General features: G+C 41.9%; 1 protein-coding gene across 2 annotated transcripts in view; it reads left to right on the forward strand.

The window, feature by feature from the left end:
* Positions 1-20,750, forward strand: part of LOC126298974 (ATP-binding cassette sub-family C member 4-like) — a 251,855-nt gene that overhangs the window by 81,027 nt on the left and 150,078 nt on the right. For both annotated transcript variants that reach the window (XM_049990595.1, XM_049990594.1), the window contains exon 5: positions 12,724-12,949. In XM_049990595.1, the coding sequence (XP_049846552.1) occupies positions 12,724-12,949 (226 nt within the window). The remainder of the gene's footprint in view (positions 1-12,723; positions 12,950-20,750) is intronic.

The following is a 20,750-nucleotide window of genomic DNA, read 5'->3' on the forward strand; positions in this document are numbered from 1 at the left end:
AACTGGGAGGACGAAGAGAGATTAACTCTAGTGCAACGAGAAACGAAGTATTAATGTCTCCAATTTCCTAATTCCAAATCAAATTTTGAATAGATCCAGTCATATTTTCTCTCTTTTTCATTATATCCTAACAGTTGCTATCTTGCATTTCAGTACACTTCCTAGTAATAATAATAATAATAATAATAATAATAATAATAATAATAACATAACAAAAATAACAATAACAACAGTAGTATATGCAGTAATAATAATAATAATAACTGATGTTCGTCTAAAACTTTTACAACAAAAAATTCGTGTCAAGTCAGACAAAAATTCGGGACTATAACACAGTTATGAAACCAAGAGTCCTCTACGCAAGCAAAACATTGAAAAAAAACCTTGAAGAAATAAAAAAAGAAGAGAGGAATGTCATTAAGAGAATTTTAGGAGCAACACATACCCAAGGCGATTAGAGGCTGCACTCATTCAAAATAACAGAAAAAAATTCAAACATCGAAATTGCTATTAAGAAAAGGCGAATGGAATTTACAAGAAAAGCGATTGTCAAAAAGGATAACAGACTATGGAACATTACTTAAGAACTCAAAAGCTCCTCAAAAACGCAAACATAAAAAAATAAGGGCAACCGACATTTTAGACGTTCAGACGCAAAGTAGAAAAATGGGAAGTTGCATCAGAGCACCGGAAACAAAAACAGTACAGACCAAAGTGGTCGGAAGAACGTAAACAAGCCTTCTTGGAAAAAATGAAAGCCTACTGGCGCAACAAGAAGAACCTAAAGAAAAGTTGACTGATTTACTTGCCTACGTCTTCCACTGACTGGAAAAATTTGCTAATAATAGTAATAATAATAATAATAATAATGAAAACAAGAATAATAATAATAATAATAATAATAATATTTATTCATCCTTTTATGATTTGTACAATGGTACAGGCAACTCAGTTTCAAACAATGTCTACAGTCTATAACACAGACATGATATAATAGCATATGGAAGCAAGTATGTGTGCCCTAATTTTAAGTATATTAATAAAAATCTTTCGCTTAATATTTCTACACATGTCATCGCTTTTAGAGACATTTTATTCACACTACTTCACACACTCAACTTCACGTACACAGGCATCATTTCTCTTCACCAGGTTCATTTTGACAGGTTGCTGCATACTCAAGTACATTAAAGAAATGTAAACAGAGAAGCATAAGCAAAAATATTTTTCACATGGAAGGTATACTAATCACTTTATACAAATTATTTAACGAAATGACAGCCCTGTATCAACGTGAATGATTTCTATATTTCATCAGTGTCACAGAAACTATTAGATAGCAGCCTCTTTTGTCACTCTTTCTTAAGGCAATGTAACGTTATTACGTTGTTTGTTTCTACAGGCACATCAGTGAAGTTTTTTGTCGATACACCATACCTCTGTGATGTACACACTTTTTTCTATAAAAATTGTTTCCATTTCCAATTTCTTCGTTGTGAATGTGGCTATTAAATAGTAAAAAATTTCTGTGTGATTTCAAGTAACACACTCATTCACAACTTTACATTATTTTAAGGTGTTCCTGCGTGACTCCTTTTTCGTATCACTTTTATCCATATAAACTGTAGTACACCCACAAATATTTATTTATTTTACAAGCCTACGAATTTACTAAACAACACAATTACAGAAGTGTCAGAAAATTTTACAAAAATCGAGTTTCTTGGCGTCATTAGATCATAAAATATGCAGAAAAATTTGTGGACTGGGCAACCACAGCCACTATAAATCATGTTGAGAAATAAAACCGCGTCAGCTATAAAATCCTTTTATTCTTAGCCACTACCGGTACATGACACATAAAGTAGCATTTACAGCTGTATGCAAGTAGAAAAACAATTACGTAAAAAAATAAATAATCCCAAACCTAAGATGAAACCGTAATGAAAAATGCACTCACTGGAGTCAAGTCATGATACACACAACATATTATCGGAGACCGCAACGTTCATAGTCCGTCCCATGCAACAACGGGTATGTCTTGAAAGTAATAAGATAGGGTAGATAACGCTCCCTTAAAACCTGTTGAGAAGGATAAAGAACGATAAATAGAAATTCTACGTAATACCCCAATGGATAAGAAGGGGATGTAGGAAGCGCACCGAAAGTCAACATATAGAACTGACCACCCACTACCATATGACATGTAGATGACAGTCCACTGGCTATACATTTTTGCCGCCATAACAGCAGCCATACTGCTCTTGTGATACTAAAAACAGTTATTTACAACTCACAGACACATATTTATAGATGATTATCTAACACATCATTGGTAATGGGACGAAAAGAATCCTTAATATACGGTGATATAATAATACACCTTGTGCTACACATTTTATACTGATTTCCAGATTATGTATCTACGCTGTGAGAGGACCTGAGATTTGACTTGGTATGCCCTGTGGATCCACACTCTTCTTTGTATTCATTACTGACTTGACACCAGCGGTAGCTGAAGCAACTTAAGCTCCTTTTTTGCGAATGGTAAAGCATATTCAAGTCAGAAATTGTATCATATGTAAGTAGGCTGTTTAGGTTTTTTTTATTGGTAACGCCACATAGCGCTCTGTATGAAAAATCACTGGCTGTGCTCTGTGCATCAGTGGCTGGTTGGCATTGTTGTAATACTCGCCATTGTAGTGTTGGGCAGCTGGATGTTAACAGCGCGTAGCGTTGCGCAGTTGGAGGTGAGCCGCCAGCAGTGGTGGACGTGGGAAGAGAGATGGCGGAGTTTTGAAATTTGTAAGACTGGATGTCATGAACTGCTATATATATTATGACTATTAAGGTAAATACATTGTTTGTTCTCTATCAAAATCTTTCATTTGCTAACTATGCCTATCACTAGTTAGTGCCTTCAGTAGTTTGAATCTTTTATTTAGTTGGCAGTAGTGGCGCTCGCTGTATTGCAGTAGTTCGAGTAACGAAGATTTTTGGTGAGGTAAGTGATTTGTGAAAGGTATAGGTTAATGTTAGTCAGGGCCATTCTTTTGTAGGGATTATTGAAAGTCAGATTGCGTTGCGCTAAAAATATTGCGTGTCAGTTTAAGCACAGTCATGTATAATTTTTCTAAGGGGACGTTTCACATATAGAGAATTTTGTTATAAAACTCATACCTTCTGCCACTGCTGCCCTAATATATATCATTTTTGTGACTTAAATTTAGCGTTGTAGCCCATTCTCTAGAGTTACTAACGAAGATGTTATAGCGCATACTCATATAAACATAATGTCTTTGCCGCTAACACTAGACAGTGAGCCAAAAACAGAAACCTACATTGCAAAAATAATAAATATTAGCGTAAGATGACCACATCCTTCGAGACCTCAGGATGTCATCTCACATTGTTATTAATGTATACATCATTAAAATTCTTTGTATGTAAATGAATTCATAAATCTGTCCCTCAAAAAAGAGTCCCTTTAATGCAGCTGTTTAATTATAAAAGTATTATAAAGAAAAAAAAATAGTTCTGACGGACAAGTGAAACGTGCATGTTTGGCTGCTTTGTTGCTATCAACACCTGCCATCTGTTAATATGATTATGGCGTGCACGCGAATGAACGCACCTGAGGGTAGCAACGCCAACTTAGACATGGGTCAGACGGTAGCAGTGAAGGGTTCCACAAAGGATGATGTGGGAGTACGTGCATAAACACTGATAAAATTAACATTTTGGACAGAATATTGAGGGTGCAAGAAAGACGTAAGTTCTGCAAGTAAAATAATGAAAGAACCATATTCGACGAAGTGTTGGGCATGATTAAACAATGTGATACAATCAGTACTAGTTTTATATACAGGGTGTTTCAAAAATGACCGGTATATTTGAAACGGCAATAAAAACTAAACGAGCAGCGATAGAAATACACCGTTTGTTGTAATATGCTAGGACAACAGTACATTTTCAGGCGGACAAACTTTGGAAATTACAGTAGTTACAATTTTCAACAACAGATGGCGCTGCAAGTGATGTGAAAGATATAGAAGACAACGCAGTCTGTGGGTGCGCCATTCTGTACGTCGTCTTTCTGCTGTAAGCGTGTGCTGTTCACAATGTGCAAGTGTGCTGTGGACAACATGGTTTATTCCTTAGAACAGAGGATTTTTCTGGTGTTGGAATTCCACCGCCTAGAACACAGTGTTGTTGCATCAAGACGAAGTTTTCAACGGAGGTTTAATGTAACCAAAGGACCGAAAAGCGATACAATAAAGGATCTGTTTGAAAAATTTCAACGGACTGGGAACGTGACGGATGAACGTGCTGGAAAGGTAGGGCGACCGCGTACGGCAACCACAGAGGGCAACGCGCAGCTAGTGCAGCAGGTAATCCAACAGCGGCCTCGGGTTTCCGTTCGCCGTGTTGCAGCTGCGGTCCAAATGGCGCCAACGTCCACGTATCGTCTCATGCGCCAGAGTTTACACCTCTATCCATACAAAATTCAAACGCGGCAACCCCTTAGCGCCGCTACCATTGCTGCACGAGATACATTCGCTAACGATATAGTGCACAGGATTGATGACAGTGATATGCATGTGGGCAGCATTTGGTTTACTGACGAAGCTTATTTTTACCTGGACGGCTTCGTCAATAAACAGAACTGGTGCATATGGGGAACCGAAAAGCCCAATGTTGCAGTCCCATCGTCCCTGCATCCTCAAAATGTACTGGTCTGCGCCGCCATTTCTTCCAAAGGAATCATTGGCCCATTTTTCAGATCCGAAACGTTTACTACATCACGCTATCTGGACATTCTTCGTGAATTTGTGGCGGTACAAACTGCCTTAGACGACACTGCAAACACCTCGTGGTTTATGCAAGATGGTGCCCGGCCACATCGCACGGCCGACGTCTTTAATTTCCTGAATGAATATTTCGATGATCGTGTGATTGCTTTGGGCTATCCGAAACATACAGGAGACGGCGTGGATTGGCCTCCCTATTCGCCAGACATGAACTCCTGTGACTTCTTTCTGTGGGGACACTTGAAAGACCAGGTGTACCGCCAGAATCCAGAAACAATTGAACAGCTGAAGCAGTACATCTCATCAGCATGTGAAGCCATTCCGCCAGACACGTTGTCAAAGGTTTCGGGTAATTTCATTCAGAGACTACGCCATATTATTGCTACGCATGGTGGATATGTGGAAAATATCGTACTATGGCAGCGCCATCTGTTGTTGACAATTGTAACTACTGTAATTTCGAAAGTTTGTCTGCCTGAAAATGTACTGTTGTCCCAAGCATATTGCAACAAACGGTGTATTTCTATCGCTGCTCGTTTAGTTTGTATTGCCGTTTCAAATATACCGGTCATTTTTGAAACACCCTGTATTAACAGTTGGTGTCGACAAACGAAGTGAAAAATAATAATTTACAATTCAGAACGAATAATTGTGGATTACTTCTTTCATTTAATTATTTACCCAGAAAACGTCACCACACAAGGAATGATACACCGAACCACTGCTCGCCGCCTTCTTGAATGTAAAACAGGACACATTATTGGCATAGTCTAGAAACCATCTCTTCAAGTGTACAAGACGAATCAGAACACGCTATTGACATAAATAGTGTGGCACTCAGTGCTGAAGTATAAATATAACATGTTACAGACTCTTTCACTAACATTTCCTTTGGAGTCATATTAGATCATACATAATTAAAACAGTTGCGCAAATGAAAATTTACATTTGCAGGGGCACTAACATTAATAGACAGAATTAATAGTTCTAAACATTCATGGTGGTGTCTGTTTGTTCTATATCGTGTCTCCCTACCACTTTCGCGCAACGACGCTCTGAGCGTGTTTTTTAGGGAATTAACTAGTTTGAACCTGGGACCTGTTGCTGGTAAGGAGACGCCAGACCACACATGACATGTAGAATTCAGAAGAGTTGAGTGAGACTAGCGATGATATAACCAAATACTAAATGATCTCAGCATCAGCTCCACTGCACTCCCTGTAAAAGAATCTTAATACTAACTAAATATAGTGGAAAGGGTTCAAGGCTTTCCTATTTTTAGTTAGCTGGTAAAATAACGAAGAAAAAGCAGTTAAGTTTACCATTGATAATTTTATTCTACTCACAAAACATCGTTTATAAATTGCACTATTGATAAAAGGAAATGTTTTAATACAGGATGGTAAAAACCAACTGCGTTCAACAAAAATGTGAACGAATATTCCCTGAATGGGTTTCCAAGTTCTACAATCGATCGAAGGATGACCTATGCCATATCACATCTATAATCTAGGTTAAATTTAAGTTTCACAAAAGAAAAAACTATCAAAATGGTCTACAGTGACCCTCAATTATCTTTAATTACTTATCTAACTTGTCGTAAATTACAGTGGCTGATGTGGCTTCTCAATAACTATATAAAAGAAAAATCATCGCGTTTCAGATCTTTACTTCAAGTGGCAAATGTGAACACCATGAGTTTTAATTAACGATCGCCACTAGTATTACGCAAAAACGGGGTGTAACAGATGAGACTTCTGCAGTTCTGAGTGAACCTTATGCGCTCAAAAATGCGGCATCGCGTGGGTTCATTACCTTGTCGGTGTTTAAGCAGCGTCAGGGCGGCAGCGGCCGGCAGCACAGCTCCGCTCACATCGCCATCTCGGAAGCAACTCTACTCTAAATTCTCCTTACTACAATTTACCGAAGTTAGTTTAAAAAACTATCTGGCTATGTTTTCATCTGACCAATCAGGGTCTCAATGTTAACCTTAAGCTACGCCTACAAAAATTCTGTCTATCCAATGAGAAACGTTATACTTTTCGTGGTGGGGCAATGTTTTTAAAGTTTGCAACGTAACAGAGACGCTAAAAAGTCTCAAGCTAAAATTGCAGCTGGTGTGGTCCTTTTAGCGTTATCGTAAGATCTATGCTGTTCTTCTGAAGGGCTCTATCTTTTAACATGGGCTGGGGGGTGGTCCTTGACGTACCTGAGACGCGAAAAAGTCTCACGCTAAAACGTGCGGGTGGTAGTCGTACAGGTAGGCTGGCGGCGTGGGTGTCCAGACCGTTCCTTATCGTAGGGCCTTCTAGCTTAACACGGTTCTGCTCTCGGCTTCTGTCCTCGTTTCTCCCCTCGGAACTGCGTCTGCCTCACGGTGGGAAGGTACGACATGCATTTAGGCATTCTTGTGTAAGTCTGTGGTATTCTAATTGCTCACTCGTTACTCGTATTACTTTGTTTAATTTATTGTCACGATTTATTCGGAGCTATGTGACATACTACTGGATTTGCTTATTATTTCAGGGTTTTCATGGAAGGTGTTGGATTTGCCTGACACCTTACATATACAAGACGAATCAGAACACGCTATTGACATAAATAGTGTGGCACCCAGTGCTGAAGTATAAATATAACATGTTACAGACTCTTTCACTAACATTTCCTTTGGAGTCATATTAGATCATACATAATTAAAAAAGTTGCGCAAATGAAAATTTACATTTGCAGGGGCACTAACATTAATAGACAGAATTAATAGTATACATTCCTCTCCGCGCGATCTAGCTATATAGAAGTTGCATTACATTAATTAAATACCGGTGAAAAGTGTGCTTTGTCGTTGGAGTTATGTTTCATCGAGTACTCACAGTAAAGTCAATAGAAATAAGCAGCTCTTGATTCACAGGTCACTTAGTCAATATAAAGCACAGAACATCCATTTAATTCTGTTCTCAGACTTGTTCTCTTTTTTGTCACTGTTAAAATTAAAGTTAATTCTTATACGCTATTATCGTTGTTGTTATAATTTTTTTCAGTGCCATTTTCTTTCCGCTATTCATAGTTCCGTGTTATGTAATTCTGCTTTACGCTTATTTTATTTCGATTTCTGTGTATGATGTGGAATATTCTATGACGTGTCATTGACATAGATACCAAGCTGAGTAAAAATTAAATGAGTACAAATGAATGAAGTAACCATAACTTCAGAATAAATCTGCTAGCAGGCGTTCTTTGGGTAGTAGCTGCGATACGCATCTGCACCGGTGTTATGTTCGTAGTTACTCGACCGTTAGTGGCATGTAACACTGCCGTAAGCCTCGCTCGAAAAGCCGTTTCCGTTTACAGGTCTCTGTGACGTTCATCTGTGTGCTGAAGCCTATACTGGAGTCTCTGTACGAATGAGAACAACAGATCTACTTCCACAAAAGTATGGGAGCGTTGAAAGTCCTGTAGTCTGTGATGTTTCTTGGATCTGTATGAGACCACAAGTGACAATAAGAAAGTCTCTCTCGATGCATCGACAGCTGGATCGGACCTGACATAAGAAACGATTCTTATATCCAAAGAGTCAAATCCAACAATCTCAAGGAGAGGCTCCCGGGCAATTGGCTAATTGTAAGTCGTGACTGCCTTAGTCACCGAAGCTAACATATTACAGTATCAATACCTCACAATACTGGCTAGATTAGAGTGGTATTGCTAATAAATAAATAATGAATATCTGTCTATCCGATTAGAATCTAGTATGCTTTGCAAAGAACTGTGTGACTTGACTCAGTGATTCAAGTACTCACGACACTGGGATGTGGTATGTAACTCACTGCAGAAATCTTGGGTCTCGTGCTCGGGTCACAAGGAAGGCATAAGCGTATAAGGAAAAAGAAAACGAAAAGAAAATGCTCAGTCTCAAGGTGAGCAACGTGTTGACGAGGCGAGTAGGTATCGATGAGAGATAAGCATGTAGCCTCCAAGACACCTACCAACTCATAATTATAAAATGATACCCTGGCTTCATGTAACACGATCAGAAACTTACGTTTCCTGAAATGAAAGCAAAACCTTTCAACTGAGCACTTAAATTTCAATCAACATAAAACAGACCTCCAGCAAGCATACTAGCCCACTGACCAAAAATGGACATTGGGAGGGGTAACGTATCAGAAGCGAAGTTTGACCGGCGTTAGCTACAAACGATGTTCTTCAAAATATGTGAAATGTTTGCGTGTGCTTCACAACACCTCAAGAGAATGTAGACGAAGAAAGATTTGCGAGAATTAAAAATGAGTTATCGCAATACAGTTGCGAAATATCTTAGCACGAGAAAATTACGTTTAGATTTAGTAAACAGCCGAATTCACATTAACATAATTTAGGCGCAGATGACAAGCTGCCAGCATACGATGATGTACAGGGAGTCCTGCATATCACTTTATGTAAAATTAAGGTAATGACAACAATAAATAAAACCTGTTTTAGGCATCATTTTCATAGATTATTATTTGTTACGCAGACTTTGAGCTTTGTCTCGTTATCGCACGTCTGTTGCATAGAAAACTATCCTCAGGCACAGAAAATAGAGTGCGACACACGCATCCACCGGAAGCATACCAGACCAATAGGAGAAACTAAAAGGAAATAATATAAGACATCCTCTCGACATCGTGCACATTAGAGATTAAGAATTAGCTCATTTAGAGATGGAAGCACACAATGCCATCCGGCGCAGTCATACGTCTACCGCCCCGTATAATTCGCATCATGTGATGCACTTTTGGCTCGACTTTCCGTGTAGCCGAGACTAATTTAAGATCACTGAAACTAAGAGCACAGTATCTTGGGCTTGGAAATATGATAGGATAAATAAACAATTCGAATTACTCAGTTCTTGCAAATACCTGGGAATATTGTTGCTCAAGAGTACGAAGCATGTGTTCGTTGAGAACTTTGGCTCAACGTGAAACCACATGTGAGCTACTAAGGTGGCTACTTACATAACGCATTTTTAAACATTTCTAAATCAATGCTGCAGAACCCGCGGCACTTCTGTTAATAGAGGAGAGTCATCATCTACAAATCAGGTTAACAGAGAAAACAAACTTCGCCGGCCGCTGGTGGCCGAGCGGTTCTAGGCGCTTCAGTCCGGAACCGCGCTACTGCTACGGTCGCAGGTTCGAATCCTGCCTCGGGCATGGATGTGTGTGATGTCCTTAGGTTAGTTAGGTTTAAGTAGTTCTAAGTTCTAGGGGACTGATGACCTCAGATAACAAGCCCCATAGTGCTCAGAGCCATTTTTGAACCAAAACAAACTTCTATATGAAAATAAATACATCGAAAGATAAAACAAGATGGCGTTTAGATAATATCGATCTTTATGAAGACAAAACTGCCAAGTGTTCCGGCACAGTGCACAAGACATTGCACTTGTGTTCCATACAAAGTTATTTAGTGCAGAGGATTAGGCATTGTACTCGCTTTCCGGAGAAGTACTGTTCACATACCTATCCGGTGATACTGATACAAGATTTTCGTTTACTCTCCAGGTCGCTAAATCGTGGGCCGGTCCCTTTGAAATGGACAGAGCTGATTTCCTGAGCCAACATTGGCCAAATTGAGCTAAGGCTCCATTGTAATGATCTCGTCGTCCCTGGACATTAAAGCATAATCTGCCTTCCTTCCCCCCGCTATCTGGAAGAAATGTAGCTCAAATCCCCGTATGGTCATCCTGATTTAGCTTTTCCCTAGTTTCTCTAGCAAGATTGTGTCGGAAGTTGACATTGTTCCTTAAACAAAGCCACATCCTATTTCTTCCACATTCCAAACAAAACCGAGCTTGTATTATATCTCTAATGGCATCGACGAAGATAAAATGTTAACTCTAACCTTCCTTCCTTTGTGAGGCCAAGACTGTTTCTACTTGAAATCTTCTCGTTGAGTCCAAAGGCTAGTCACATGACTAAACAGATGAAATAGTTTAACACCTTCGCGTGTTAGGGAACAGTGTAAATCTGGCAATGGTGCACTCAAGAGAAAGTGAAAATAGTTCATTATTCAATGATATCCGAATAAATCCAGCACACGCTGGCAGTGGAAACAATGTCCAACTAAGAAGTCACAGAAGTCCTCTATCAACATAGCTACCCAAACGCGACTCACGACTCGTTCTCACAGCTTCAATTCCGCTAGTAGCTCACCTCTTACCTTCAACCTTCTGCTTGAAAGTTTCTGGCAGACTGAACCCTCTGCCAGACACTTAAATGTGATTTGCAGAGTATCCATGTAGATGTCGATGTAGAAGACTTTCCAGAAGGCAAAGAATCCGGGTCCGAGTCCCGGTCCGACACGCACTTGTAATTTGCCAGGAAGTTTAAAGTTCAAAATAAATTGTAAAAAGAAATTGACACAAGTATTTTTGAACATTTCTTTAATAAAGAGCGCAAACAAGATATTTTTCCGAACGTTAGCGCAGTAGTCAAAACAGTGGAATGACATTCCAGATGAGTGGGGTTCAAATCCCCCTTCTCCTACGCAGATTTATGTTTCCCAGTAGTTTTCCTGAATAATTTTAGGTTGAGTGTTTTCTACCTTTAAGGACTTCTACACTATCCAGTTATATTAACTCACCACTATCCCAAAGCCAGAATAACTAACATTTAGCGGCGTGGACCTCTGTGAAACGTGCAGGATAAGTGTTAGAGAGGTACTGAAAGGTACCGACAGGGCTTTGGAGTCATGCAGACCCCATTCCCGTGACCAACTGCGCTGGATTTCTCGGTTGAAGATCCACGGCGCGAACCGTCCAATCGAGGTGATCCCGCTTATTCTCGATTGGATTCAAATCCGGGAAGTTAGGTGGCGTCAGAGTATTGTAAACTCATCCTGGTGCTCTTCGAATCACACACGTACACTGCGAGCTGTATGACACGCTGCATTATCCTGCCCAGGATAAACAAACAGCATGTAGGGGTGGACATGGTCTTCACGGATAGATACATTGCTGTGTTGATCCATTGTGCCTTCCAGAATGACGGGATCACCCTGGAAATGCCACGAGCACTTTCCCCAGACCATAACGATCCCTCCTTCGGACTGGACCCTGGCAGCGATCGTTGTAGGGCCGTATACGCCAACGGACATCTGTCCGATGGAGCGTAAAACGTGAGTCATCTTAAAAGGCCACCTGTCGCAACGCACTCGACGTTCAGGTGCGGTATTGGCTTGCAAATTCCAGCCTTCGTCGCGGATGAACAGCAGTCAGCCTGAGTGCACGAACAAGACGCCTGCTATGGAGGCCAATACGCGACAACGTTCACTGAACGGTCGCTGAGGAGACACTATTGGTAGCCCCTTCGTTCATCTGGGCGGTCAGCTGCTCAACAGCTGCTCGTCTCTTCGCCCGTACATGTCTCCGCCGACGTCTTTCACCCCTGTCCTGTATGGCCCATGACCCACCACAGTTACCTTGGCGTCGGTTTTGGGTTGCGCCATTTTGGCGTGCACGGTATACTTTAACCACTACGGCACACGAACAGTTTACAGACTTAGCCGTTTCGGAAATGCTTCTCCCTATGGCCCTTCGCGTTTTGGATGTCAGATAAATGGCTCCGTTTCCGCATTAAGACAAAGATTGCACTGTTTTTCGGCATGCTCCCGACATGCCTTATACACCTTCCACTATAGAGCTCTCACCTGACGTCTGTGAATGATTGTTGTATTTTGACGTCGAACGTAGACGGTAGTCATACTAATATACCTGGACTATGTATATCAGCGGGACATTAAATTCTAACTATCTTGTCTTTTTTAGCGTCATTGATTGCAGGTTGAAGTACTCTGCAATTATAATAGTCTGGCAACAACATCCGACCAGAATTCCAACAGCGCGATTAGAAGTATCGTGTTGTGTGCGCAGGTTCTGCGACTGAACAGGCAGGAGCTGGATCAAGCAGCGACCGGGCAGATCCTCAACCTGATGACGAATGACGTGAGCCGCTTCGACCAGGCGCTGCAGTTCGGCCACTGGATCTGGCTCAGCGTGCTGCAGGTTATCGTCATCACCTTCTGCCTCTACCAGTATCTCCAGGAGGCAGCCATCATCGGATTCGTCTGTATATTCATCCTGACAATGCCTCTGCAAGGTATCTGTCCTAGTTTACGGTACCTGTTTTCTTTTTTACCTTCACCGAGTATATGTGTGAATGAATCGAATTGATTCTATGGTATTATCATGATCATAACATTCTCATTACACTGAGCAAGGCTGAGCAACTTTGTTCCCGTGGAATGTCCGACTACCTTACTTGCGTTTACCTACATCGACTTCGATTTTTCTATAATATCCTTAATTCACTAGACGAGTATTGGTGTGACTGCTGAAGTATGTTTTCATTTCATTCATTTACATTTTTACGTCCTGCTACCTCGTCATTCTAAAGCATCTCGAACATGTCAAATATTTTATACCGGAGCTGACATACGTACTCAGAAAAAATTATATTAGAACATTAACTGCGGACATAGAATATTTATGAAATAAAATGTAAACTAAGAAGTGGATCTTGTATTATAACTGGACACAAAGCATATTATACAAGGTGTCCCAGAAATGTTGCGGAAATCTTCTAGGGGAGGTGCAGCGCATCATAAGGTTAAATAATTTCATTGCAGTACATGGCAGTAATCGTCGTTGTACGCGACCAGATGGTGCTGTACACGAGAGTACAAGATGGGAACTCCGTTACGTGATCCTGTACACGAGAGTACTGGAAAGGAGTGTGAGTATTTCATCATTCGAGCCCTAGCCATCATACGAGGAGTACGGGACGGTGTACTAACGGTGAGCTTGCAGGCGTGCTATTAATGTATGGGATAGCTGAGCGCAACGGACGAGCCGTTGGACGTACGTATCGAGAACGCTTACCAATCAGACATCAACTACGACTCAGTTTGTTTGCACGTCTGCATCGAAATTTGTGCGAGTATGGGTCATTATGAAGTGGCAGGGCTATTGAGTGCACGCCACGATCGGCCCGTTCGGTCGTTAGCGAAGAAAGTAAGTTGGATGCCGTGGAGATTAAGCCAAGCACCAACAGACGTGTTGTAGCCTCGGACTTAAGAATGCGTCTTTTGAACGACTAGTTCTTACATGCCTTTCATGTCCAAAGGGTGCAGATATTGCAGTCCGATGGCCATCCTGCAGTTGTACGTTTCACATAGTGGTTTGCCGGCCCCATGTGACCGAGCGGTTCTAGGGGCTTCAGTATGGAACCTCCCGACCGCTACGATCTCACGTTCGAATCCTGCCTTGGCCATGGATGTGTGTGATGTCCTTAGGTTGTTTAGGTTTAAGTAGTTCTAAGTTCTAGAGGACTGATTGCCTCAGTCACATAGTGCTCAGAGCCATTTGAACCAACACAGTGGTTTCTGCAGCAAAGTGGCCGAGATATATACTTCTCACCTTAAGTGTTGTTCACTGCTGAGGTCACATTCACTAGGGATGGCGTATTCAGTCACCGCTATGAGCATTTTTGAGCACCAGAAAACCCCCACTTAATGCGGCACCACGCGGTACAACATAGCTTCGCAGTTAATGTGTGGGCTGGTTCAAATGGTTCAAATGGCTCTGGGCACTGTGGGACTTAACATCGGAGGTCATCAGTCCCCTAGAACTTAAAACTACTTAAACCTAACTAACCTAACGATATCACACACATCCATGCCAGAGGCAGGATTCGAACGTGCGACCGTAGCGGTCGCGCGGTTCCAAACTGAAGCGCCTAGAACCGCACGGCCACACTGCCGGCTGGGCGGGTTCGATCGGCGACTGTTTAGTCGGGCCGTTCCTTTTACCATCCCTCTTGACCCCCGCGAATTATCCGACATTTCTGAAACAGGTTCTTTCCGGCTTGCTCTAAGATGTTCCAGCAGATGTGAGGCGCAGTATGTGGTTCCAACATGATGGGGCGCCTGCCTATTTTACACTGGCGGTTCGTAGGCATTTGAACAGGCCAAACCCGCATCGATGGATTGGGCGTGTTTGACGTGGTTGTCCGGTTCCCTGGCCCATACGCCCACCGGAATTATCAAGCCTGTGTCTTTCTCTGGGGAGCCATAGCATTTCTCATGTATCGCGATCCGGTGGAGTCTGAAATGGATCTCGTCGCAAAATCGACTGCGAAGCTGTTACAAGCAAAGAAATTCTAGCTGTGTTCGAGCGTGTCCGGCAGCCAATGCTCTGTCGGTGTCATGCATGCGTGTCGTCTTATGGTTCAAACTTGGAGCATCTGTTGCAAAATCAGAGCTGTATTCATGTCGTACACCATGTGTACTCATTATGTCCAATAAATGTTTCCAATGAACCACTCTCTTGTTCCTTTGCGATCTTTGACCTCTGACGCTTGCGTCCATAGGTTGCTATGCAGTTCTTAATCATTACGTGCTCAACCTTCTCTAGAATTTTATCAAAGTATTTATAGGACAGTCTGTGTATGTAGGAGACGGAACAGATCACAGACAGGATGAAAGATATGAGGAAGAAGAGGGAGAGATGACAGGTGATATCTACCATTATTTGTGAAATGGGTGACAGTCTAAGAATAAACATCGAGACTTGTATCCTAGGGAAATTGACAGCTGATGACTGGGTATTAAGTGATGTCCTTAGGTTAGTTAGGTTTAAGTAGTTCTAAGTTCTAGGGGACTGATGACCATAGATGTTAAGTCGCATAGTGCTCAGAGCCATTTTTTTTAAATTGACAGCGTTGAATGACACACTTTTTCGTTAACTTGGATCGTGACGCACATGTAGATCAGTGAATTTTGCCATTTACAATTAGTTTAAACTAGGAACGTTGATATAAAGGACTGCTTAACCCAGTACTTCTAGCTGGACATAAGTGAATGCGATCAAGAATTTTATTATAAAAACTTACTGTTTAACAGCTTGTACTAGATGCTTACTATATTTTATTATGTTTCACGAACAATGTATAGTTTTCGCACATGGCCCCCAGTCTGCTGTTATTGTTATAGAGCGACATATCTTATTAAATTCTAGTAGTTACCTTCGTTGTCTGGGGCCTTACTCAGGTTCACCTGTTTCAATTTATCCCTAAAGGGAGTCGATGTTTTGTCATTGTGTTCTATTTGTAATACCCACTCTGTTAACAGCAAACCATAACTACATGTTCTAGGAACCCTATCCCCCCCCCCCCCTCCCCACATCTCTACTTTCGCCAGCCACCAATTATACAGTTCCGGGGAGGAAAATTGATGTGTTTTATTTTCAGATGTTGTAAAACGACGTTGACCATTTCTTTTATTTCCCCCACGTTCTATGCCTGGTGACCTCATCCGTTGTCCAATGGTGAGCGTCGCTGGCTGTTGATGCGGAGGTACCGAGTTCCAGTCACCGGTGACTGCCTTCGATTTCTCTACGGAAAGATCTGCAGCGAGGTCCACTCAGCCTCGTAATTCCAGATGAAAGCTGTCTGGATAAATAAGAAAGAGATTGATCCTAGTCGAAGCGGCTTACTCGTACACTTACGGTAGAGCTGACTTGGAGGTGACTAGTTCCAAGCCTTGAGGTTGAATAAATTTTCGTCACCAGTATGTGGTACGTAAGTGGGGGACAGATGGTAATTTAAAGTTTTTGTTCGCCAGAATTTGTGTTTATGTCCTGGATTGACAACCAAACCTCTCAGCAGCTGTCTTGTGGCGTAGGGATATGTGCAACAGTTGGTACTGATTCGTCCGTTCTGTCGGATAGAACCTTAAATATAACGGCCCACTTTGTATTTTAGGTATCAGTAAGTTATGTGCCGGCACTGAATTGTATCTTTTCCCTTCTGTCATCAACAATACAAACACGACACTGCACTCTACAAACATTTATCACTGTAGAGCTCGCAAAGTACAGAAAGTAGAATCTAGTGGAAAAGAATCACGCAAGCAGGAAGTGTAATATGATAAGTGCCAAAGATCAACTTGACAGTTCTTATATTGGACTTTGTTGCCACGTTTGTTCCAGTCAAGTAATCACTTCGTCAAATTTCCCAATTTTATCCATTATGTGGCAAATCAGTTCCGGACAGTAACATGTGTAGGATCAGTGCTTCCACTTTTGTGGCTATGATTACTCTCATTAGTTCTGAAAATACTTCCTTCATTCCGAGCAGCACGTTTATTCCATTCTTGAGTACGACGTTAATGTGCAAATATGTTGGCCCCAGTAACATAGAGTCGATTCGAACAGTACGTTGTGGACCTTTGTATCACTTTTAATAGTATCTTAAGTTCTGTGGGGCCAGTAAGTATCAATTTGTGTGTATCTTCATTTCGTGATCTATTGCTAGTATAGACACACGAGCGGTATGTCGCTGCCGATTAGGCAGCAATACCGACTGCAGGTGGTCTGCAGCCACAAACAAGTAGTTTCGACCAGCGTTTCGAACGACACTGGCTCGCCAAGTTCTGCTATAGAAAATGAACTGTTATGCCTAGCAGCAGTGGAAATTGATCCCGTTATGTAGTCTTAGACTCGTTAAAAAAAAAAAAAAAAAAAAAAATAGTAACAGGACCTCCAATTTTTTAAATTTGTTTCAGTACGTTTTTCTCGGGGACTGTAGGCTATCTTACAGACTAAGTTACGTTTTTCATCAATGCCAAATGTGCTGTGTGCATCTTTCTAGTCGGTATACCCTCCGTAGCGCACAGTGCGGTCAAAAATGGGTCAAATGGCTCTGATCACTATGGGACTCAACTGCTGCGGTCATTAGTCCCCTAGAACTTAGAACAACTTAAACCTAACTAACCTAAGGACATCACACACATCCATGCCCGAGGCAGGATTCGAACCTGCGACCGTAGCAGAGGCACGGTTCCGGACGGCGCGCCTAGAACCGCGAGACCACCGCGGCCGGCACAGTAGGGTCGCTTGCGAAGTATCTATGTAGGTGTATCTCGCAAATAATTTTAAATTCCTAAATTTGTCTTTCATTTATTAGTCACTTTGTTTAAATACAATTATTTACACTCTGTATTTGCAATATCGAAAAAAATGTGTGTGAAATTTTACGGGACTTAACTACCAAGGTCATCAGTCCCTAAGCTTACACACTATTTAACTGAAATTATCCTAACGACAAACACACACACCCATGCCCGAGATAGGACTCGAACCTCCGCCGGGACCAGCCACACAGTCCATGATGCAATATCGAGATGTGCATAAAAATGGTATCGTTAGTAGCACCGCTGGTGGCCACTACCCTTCTTGTTAATTTTATGAGGAAAAGATAAATTACATTAAATCGCAACATGCGTAAGTATAGCTCTAGAACAGGTAGTCTTAAAACAAGTTAAATTAAAATTTCCACTTAATATTACTTCATTCTCTTTACAACTTTAACATTTTAATATCGAGTTGTTTCATGAATGCCCAACAGTTATCATGTGGAGCACTGTATGATGTGATTATTGCTGTTACCTATCCATTAATTTATATTTTATGACACAAGCTTCAGGATACCGATCACTGCACAAACTGAGAATATCAATGCTTTTATATTTGTATCAAAAATGGTTCAGACGGCTCTGGGCACTATAGGACTTTACTTCTGAGGTCACGAGTCCCCTAGAACTTAGAACTACTTACACCTAACTAACCTAAGGACATCACACACATCCATGCCCGAGGCAGGATTCGAAGCTGCGACCGTAGCGGTCGCGCGGTTCCAGACTGTAGTGCCTAGAAACGCTCGGCCACTTCGGCCTGCCCTATATTTGTATCCTCTCTCAATATGAGAATTCCTGCTTTGACTTTATTTTTCAGAATAGTTCTTGTTCCCCGAATAACTCTATAAATTCTAACTTGAAGTTCTTAAATGATGGTGTCATAGAAAAGCGTCACTAATAATTATCTTTCTAGAAAGAACGGCGTCGTGAGGACAAAACAACACAACTACGCCAGACAGGCAAACGGGTCGCAACCAGACAGCCATATTACCACACTCAGGCGGCGAATAGTCAAATATCACTTGGAAATTATCGACAATCAGTGACCCGTCGCTGCGATCTGCGACTTCCGCAACACTTGTGATCTACAAACCCATCGCCTGACGTGACGACCAGTTGCTCCGATCCGACGTAACCTTATTGCGCAACGCATTCCATCATAACAATAACGTAATATCATTGACACCAACGCCTTAGGAACTAGCCTCAGAACATTCGCATGACTGCTGCTGCTATCGCTGAGTTGCCTGGGTATTGCGAATAGCGGAGTTGTGCCACACTGTACCGATGGAAGCCACGTGGTGTTGCGAGCCAAGGTCGCAGTGGCAGACACGCACGTTATCTGCGACTCTCTCCCACACGGGACACTTCGCAGACGCTTGCAAGGTTTCTGTCCCGGCAAGCTAACGTACCTGCGACCACGGCGTCCTTACGGAAAAGTTGCTCTCACAAGGACAGTGAGTGTGCTGTGGCCGTGGGTACGCCCAGGCACCGCCTCCACCTTCCTGCATGCTCTGATTCTTCCAACTTTTCTGACGCAACAGTGACATGTCGTGTAAAACTCCTTATAAGCTAGGTCTGAACTTATCCCTTATCTGAATTGAAGGGGTCAGCGTTAACCCAAAAGAGCATAATTTGAATTGCTACATCTTATTTGTCTGCTTAAATTCAAAGATACGAACATAAATATAATAACTGAAAATAAATTATCTAATGGACAGCTCTATCTAGCGGTACATATAGAGAATGTTGTTACCAACGTTATGATGCATTCAAAAACCCTCCGTCGCGCACAGTACGGACGCTTGCGAAGTATCTATGTAGGTGTATCTCGCAAATAATTTGAAATTCCTAAATTTGTCTTTCATTTATTAATCACTTTCTTTAAATACAATTATTTACACTCTGTATTTGCAATATCGAAAACAATGTGTGTGAAATCTTATGGGGCATAACTTCTAAGGTGATCAGTCCCTAATCTTACACACTACTTAACCTAAATTATCCTAAGGACAAACACACACACCCATGCCCGAGGGAGGACTCGAACCTCCGCCGGGACCAACCGCACAGTCCATGACTGCAGCGCCTGAGACCGCTCGGCTAATCCCGCGCGGCAAAACACAACAGAGAGTGTGATCAGACCCATCCTTACTAAGTTTTGAATTAACACTATCTTCCTCCGATCCCTTCAGTTATTGAATACGTGAGCTGCCCAGAAAGTAATGAAACGCATTTTTTTCCTCATCCGAAAATAATGCTACGAATGCCAAACGCTATGTATGTATTATTTGAAGTCTCCTGAGTGAGCGCGCCAAGTTTCCGTCTCCCCCGACGGGTAGCGCAGCTGCAGGACAGTTTCAAAATGGCGTCAGTGAATGATGTTCGTTACAAGCAACGTGAATTTCTCACTGCAGAAAAAGAAACTTTGCAGAATATTCACAAACGCTTGTGCAAAGTCTATGGAACATCTGCTGTCGACAGAAGCACAGTTAGTCGTTGGGCACGGAGGATGAGGTTATCAGAAAGCTGTTCGGCGGATCTCCACGGTTTGCAGCGGGCGAGGAAACCATCGAAGGCTGTCACACCTGACACACCTGACCTAGCCCCCTCGGACTTTCACTTTTTTGGGCCATTAAAGGATGCCATCCGTGGAAGATATTTTGAGGACGATGAGGAGGTGCTTCACACAGTAAAGTACTGGCTCCGCCACCAGGTCAAGGATTGGTACCGACAGAGCACACACGCCTATGTTTCGCGTTGGAGGACGGCCACGGAATGGGATGGAAATTACGGGGAAAAATTATGTGTACAGATAAAACACCATTATTTCGTGTGTGTAATTCTTATTATGTTCAATGAAGAATTGTTAAATGAAAAAATGTGCTGCATTACTTTCTGGGCAACCCTCGTACATGTTTTGCT

This window comes from Schistocerca gregaria, chromosome X (assembly GCF_023897955.1).
Source record: "Schistocerca gregaria isolate iqSchGreg1 chromosome X, iqSchGreg1.2, whole genome shotgun sequence".
Lineage (NCBI taxonomy): Eukaryota > Metazoa > Arthropoda > Insecta > Orthoptera > Acrididae > Schistocerca > Schistocerca gregaria.